Source organism: Meleagris gallopavo, chromosome 5, assembly GCF_000146605.3.
Source record: "Meleagris gallopavo isolate NT-WF06-2002-E0010 breed Aviagen turkey brand Nicholas breeding stock chromosome 5, Turkey_5.1, whole genome shotgun sequence".
NCBI classification, from domain to species: domain Eukaryota; kingdom Metazoa; phylum Chordata; class Aves; order Galliformes; family Phasianidae; genus Meleagris; species Meleagris gallopavo.
The window spans coordinates 51,028,929-51,035,411 of NC_015015.2; the positions used below are offsets into that span (position 1 = coordinate 51,028,929).

The following is a 6,483-nucleotide window of genomic DNA, read 5'->3' on the forward strand; positions in this document are numbered from 1 at the left end:
TAACTTTTCTCCTGTTAGATTATTCTCTTTTCTCTGGGTGGTTGGCAGAAGACAATCTTCATTTGGTTGCATCCCCAGGGATATTAGGTTGACTAGCTTTTTCTTCCTCCAACAAGATTAGTTCAGTCCTTGCTGAAGATGTAACGATAGTTTGAGAAACTGGAATATTAGATGAAGTCCCGTCAATTTCTTGTTTTTCACTCTCGGCTATTTCTTTAGGTGATAAGCTTTCCTGTGCATCAAAAAATACATCAGGTTTATCTGAAGGGCTATCTTCATCTGATATTCTTCTCTCTTTAACACCTGTCTCTTCTTTGTCAACAGTCTTAGCTTTTTTGGAAGGAGATGTGAAACCTAGTTTGGGAAATCTAAACCATCCAGTTTTTTCAGTTTGCTTAGAAGAATCAATAACTGATGTGTCAGCAGGTTTCATATCTTCTGGCTTTGTTTCTTCTGATTTTTTTACTTCTGTTTTTGAATCTGAGCTTGTTTCATCACCAGAAGATGAAAAGCCAATGCTTGGAAGCCAAAATTTGAATCTTCCAGGAGACCTTTTGCTGTCAGCCTTTTCTTTTTCATTAGTTACATACTTTTCTTCATCTTCTTGTGCTTCAGCTATATCCTCATCTTTAGAGAGAGGAGCTGCAGCTATTTTCTCTGGTGCCTTGTCAGAATGACTCTCTTCAGGTTTACTGGAAGGCTTTACTTCAGCAGCAAATGTTTTTAATGTTGGTAAACCTATCATTCCGCTAGATTCTTCAGTCTCACTGTGTGGTTTGTCACATAGTTTAAGCTCAGCAGTGACAGTCCTCTGTGCACTTACTGCAAAACTTTCATCAGAATGGTCAGGTTTGTTCACTGATGATGCATTTTCCATTGAAGGGCTCTGCTGGACTAGCACTTCTAAGTTGCTATGTGATTCAGGCAACTTTGCCTTGAGCAATGAAAATCCCAAAGTAGCAGTTTTAACTTCTGATGAGAGAATCTCTGATTCCTTCAGTATCTGGGTAGAGTAAATTTCACACCTTTCAATAGAAACATGTTCAGGTTCTACTTTCTCTCTCTCTTCTTGGCCTTCTACGTATGACCAATGAATGTCTTGCCCTGCATTTGAAAGGCAGGAGTCTATGGTAGCAGTCATCTGTGCTGTTTTAATGTCAGGTTCAGTAAGTGTTAGAATTTTGCTTTTTGCTTTCTGAATATCACCTTCCAGAGTCTCTGGTATTTCCTCGGGGATAGTAGAGCTTGCTTGCAAGTGCACCACTTCAATGTCAGCACTAGTTCCTTTTGGATCTGTTACCACTTTTGACAGTGAAACATCAGCTTCACTTGGGAGAACTCTGAAAGTGAATCTTGGTATTTTTAGTTTGGGAATTTTTATATTTACTTCTGGACCACCTTGTGACTTGTCCACTGTTTCCACTGTTATTCTAGCACATGATTCTTTGTGATCTATAGTTGGACTTGTTGGGCCAATGGATCCTTCTGATTTTTGTAACTGCGTTTCCACTCTGCCTATTTCAGTTTTAGACACTGAAACAGCTCCTGACTTTAGCAAACTGATATCATCTTCAAAACCCTTCGCTTCTGAATGTAATACTCCAAACTTTGGAATCTTAAATTTGTATGTTTTAATTTTACTTGCTTCTGCACTGTCTTCTACTTGCGCCTCCACATTTGCAGACACATCCTTTTCAACACGTTTCACTTGACGTTCCATTTCAGGATCTACCCTCTCAATTTCAACATCTGTTTTCACTTCTGGAACATCTACCTTTAAATCTTCCAACTTAGCTGCAACATAAACAGCATCTTCTGATCCCTTTGCAGTAGCCCACTCACCTGTAGACCATTTTAATTCACTGTCTTTTCCTACAATTTTCATCTCACTTGTCCTTATCTTTACTGTTTTAATCACTGCCCCTTGATTTTGAAGGTCTAATCCTCCCTTTGCAAGATTTGCATCTGTTTTTTCCTGTGTTCTCTCCAGAGTAATTTCACCTGATAATGTTTTAAATTCTCCACTTGAAGTCTTTAGTTCAGTGGAACTTTCTACTTTTGGAGTATCTATGTCCTGTGATTTGACTTTTTGGTCTTGAAGAGTCAGTATACCCTTAGGGAACTTACTTGGTGAACTGTTATCTCTGTCAATTATTGAAGCACTTATTTCCATTTTAGATAATTCCACTGAAGACACTGTAAATTCTGAACTGTGCATTTTTTGTCCTTCAGCACCACGCTTAACTATCTCTGCGTAAGTTTCAGTTTTTTGAATATTCACTCTACTATCTCTGCTTTCTGCAGATAATGAAATATCTCCTTCTACCTGTGGCAAGCTAATAACAGAACTCTCCACAGAATCTCCTAATTTTGGAGTTTCTTCTTTTCCAATAGTAATTTCAGCTTCAGTTTGTACTTTGGCAGAAGGAATGCCTGCCTGAGGCTTTTCTAGACTTCTTTCAACATCAGTATCACCCTTCTTTTCCTTTAAGGATGTGCGGCCAAATGCAGGTATTCTGAATTTTGGCATTTTAAACCATCCCTGATGTTCTTCAGTCTGAGCTTCTTCAGCTTTCATTTCTTCTTCTGTTTTGATTTCTTTCTCCTTAAGGCTCTCAGCGTGTCCCTCTGTCACTGCTTTAGACTCTGACTGGGGACTTATGTCTACCTTTGGAGCTTCAATGACAGCCGTCAGAACTTGGGGTGTTTTTGCCTTCGAAGCACAAACCTCTAGCCCAGGATCTGCCATATCAGATGTAAATTCTGATGCTGGCACTCTCCCAGTAATGTCAGCAACTTCTGCTGTCATTTTTAGCTGAGGTAGCTCAGCTTCTAATTTTGGAGAGCTGATCTCTGGATCTGGGCCTTTCCCTTTTGTCAGGGAGATTCCAAACTTTGGCTTCTGGAATTTGGGCATTTTTATCTGTACATCGTGACCTTCCAATTTCATCTTTCTTCCATCCATAACTAATGATCCTTCTGTTGCTATTTTGGTGCTTCTCAGTTCAGCTGAAGTTTCTCCTTTGGGGAACTCAATGCCTGTTTTTTGAATAGAATCTTTATCAGAACTCGATTTTAGGACAACCTGTTGAAAACTTTCCTCTGAAACAGTTGGAGCAGTATCGATCTTGGCTGAGCTGACTCCCAAATCAGCTTGGAAGGCTTCTGTTTTGGAAAGCTCCAAAGTGGGGATCTTAACTGCAGCTGTTTTTATGCTTATTTGTGCCCCTTCTTCTGTCTGTGTGGAATGACTTCTTTCTATATCAGGTATCTGTATTGAATCAACTCCATCTCTTTCTGTTTTAGTTACAGTACTTCCAGCTTCAACTTTTAATGAATGTCCCTGAGATTTGGGAATCTTGATCTTGGAAAGTGAAATTTTAGGCATGACAAACTGAGGCTTTTTAATTGGACTTTTCTGTTGATCTTTTCCAGCAGGTATTTCCAGATCAACAGCAGGCCTGGGGCCTTGATCATCAGCTACGGTTCCTTCCACTTCTGTGTCTATTCCACCTGATGATACAGCAACTTGATTGTCTTCTAAATTTGCTTCAGAATCTGCCTTAACAGTTGCTTCCTTCTTTGGTGACCAACTGAAGGATGGAAGTTTGAATTTTGGCATTTTGAAATGTCCTTCTTTCTCTTCTCCGTCTTCATTCCTGTGCTTTGTTTCCTCTTTAATTTTTAGTACCATATCTGAATCTTGAATATCACTGTCTGTTTTTGAGATAGAAATCTCACCCATTGGGAAGTGAGTATCAGCTTCTGATGCCTTCTTTTCAGCTTTGGTTATTTTCAATTTAGAGCTGGAAGATTCTTTTCCTTCAGTACATTCCACCTCCAAATTTGGTGCTTCCACGGCAATGTCAGCTATTTCTATCGTAGCTTTTAGTTGGGGAACCTTGGCTTCTGATTTGGTTTGGCTGACCTCCTTTTCTGATCCTTTCCCTTTAGAATTTGTCATTCCAAACTTTGGCATTTGGAATTTTGACATTTTTGTTTTCCCTTCAGGACCTTCAACTTTTATTTCTACACTACTCATGGCAATTTCACTTGATATTCTTTCAACACTTGCCTCAGGACTCTTTACCTCAAGCAAGGCTTCAGTTGTCATCTTAGTACCTGAGGAAGGAATATCAACAGCAGCTGATTTCTGGTTCAGGTCATCTTGTTCACAAGCAGTAAGTATGACCTCACCTGCAGGCATGCTAATATCCATTTCTATTTTGGGTCCTTCAACTTCAGATTCTTCCAGATGCCCTTCAGCTTCAGAAGGAGCAACAGCTTCTTTCTTTGGGGACCAATTAAATGACAGTAGTTTGAATTTTGACATTTTAAATTTGCTTTCTTTCTCCTCAGTGTCCTTCTCACCAGAGTGCTCTTTCCTGCACTCTGGACCATGAATATCCTTTTCTAACTTCTGCATGGTAACCTCCGGTGATGGAAGACTAACATCCAAAACTGAAGGACCCATAACAAATTCAGGTGACGGCTTTGGCATATTTAGGCCAAACTCAGATTCAGGAATCTGAGCTGGATTTTCAATATCAAACGTTTCAGATGTCATCTTTTCCTGGGAAAATTGAGATTCAGATTTGGAACCAACATCAATTTCTGGTGGTTTTCCCTTTGACCAAGAAATTCCAAACTTTGGTTTTCGGAACTTAGGTATTTTAACGGTATATTCTGTGTCACTAACACACAACTCAGCAGTTGGTGATTTTACTCTTCCTGGCTTTATACTTCCTTGTTCACAAGAACCTTCTGCATTCAAAATCTCAAAATCTGTAAATGAAATGTTCATATCAGCAGAAGATGAAATTTTTGATTCAGATTCTGCTACATTCATTTGATATTTGGTAAGAGTTATATCCTCTTTTGATAATGGGGAATCTGGATCAAACTTAGAAGAACTAATATCAACTTTGGAGAAACCCAAACTAGGAATTCTAAATTTACTGCTTTTAGAAGAGCTGTCTCCCTTAAAGTCAGGAGCAGGTTTACTTCCGACACTGCCAGAAATAACAGCAGGAGACTCCTCTGTTACAGAATAACAAATAGACTCTGACTCAGAACATTCAGTAGTAGACTTACTCTGAAGCTCAAGCTTTGAACGTTTAGAAAGTGAAACTCTATGCATACTGAATAAAGAACCTTTAGATTTGCCATTAGAATCCTCCCTTACAGAGGATGAACTAGAGGTAACAGCAATGTCAGGTGCTTGTATCTCAGCACCAGGTAGGGTGATGTCATGTGGAGGCTCCTTGAGACTCACGTCCACATCGGCAGCTACGGTGCCCTTGGCCTCTCTGCTGCTGGACCAGCCAAAGGAAGGCATGCCGAACTTGGGCATTTTGAACTTGCCGTCTTTTGCCTTGGTGGCCTCCTTCTCCGGGGCTTTTACCTCCCCCTCGAGGCTGAGCGCCGCCTCGGGCGCCTGCAGGTCGACACCGGCCTTTGGAAGGGTGATGTCGACGGAGGGCAGGCTGATGTCCACCTTGGGAGCTTTGATGTCAGCTTTGGGCATTTTGAGGGAGGGCTTCTCCAGTTTCCAGCCAGCCCCTTCGGTTTTGGCACCGGAAACGTCAGCTTTGAGGTCCAGTGAGGGGCCTTCCCCTGTGACCGTCACGGTGCCGGAGGGCAGCTTGACCTCTGCGGTGGGCAGGCTGACCTCGCCTTCGGGCCCTTCCGCCTTGGGCACCGACACTCCGAATTTGGGCTTGTCGAACTTGGGCATCTTAAACTTGCCTTTGAGGCCCGCGGCTTCCAGCTCGGCTCCGTCGAGCGAGCCTTCGGCAGAGGGCACTTTCAGGTCTACCTTGGGCGCCTGGAGGTCGAGGGAGCCCTCCACGGAGGGCGGCTTGATGTCGGGGGCCGAGATGCTGATGTCGACGGCGCCGGCCTTGACCTCTGCCTCGGGGAGGCTGGCGTCCACTTTGGGCACGCTGACGTCCACGTCGACTTTGGGAGCCTTGACGGTCGGCTTGGAGAAGGCCACGCTGGGCACCTTGACTTTTGGCATGTGTAGTTTCATGCCGCCACCCTCCGCTTTGCCGGCAGCCACGTCCAGGCTGCCTTCGGCATCGGGGCCCTGCAGGGCGAGCTCGCCCTCCGGGATTTCGCCCTGGGCTTTGGGCAGCGAGATCTCGGCCTTTGGCAGGCTGACCTGCACGTGGGGAGCTTTGACTTTGGGCAGCTTGACGCTGGGCATCTTGACGTCGGGCATTTTGAAGCGGCCTTTCTCCGCGTCTGCGCCGGCGGCCGCCTCGATGGTCACCTCGGCGCCGGGCGCTTGGATCTCGGCCCCGGGCAGGGTCACGTCGACTTCGGCGGTTCCCGAGGGTGCCGTCACCTGGGGCTCCTTGAGGCTCACGTCCACATCGGCAGCTACGGTGCCCTTGGCCTCTCTGCTGCTGGACCAGCCAAGGAAGGCATGCCGAACTTGGGCATTTTGAACTTGCCGTCTTTTGCCTTGGTGGCCTC

At 44.0% G+C, this 6,483-nt stretch overlaps 1 protein-coding gene across 1 annotated transcript in view; it reads right to left on the bottom strand.

Annotated features, from left to right (window-relative positions):
- The window catches only part of LOC100541457 (protein AHNAK2), a 48,840-nt gene continuing 42,357 nt past the window's right edge, over positions 1-6,483 (bottom strand). The window contains 1 exon segment of the mRNA XM_031553791.1: positions 1-6,480. Within this exon segment, the coding sequence (XP_031409651.1) occupies positions 59-6,480 (6,422 nt within the window). The 3' untranslated portion in view covers positions 1-58.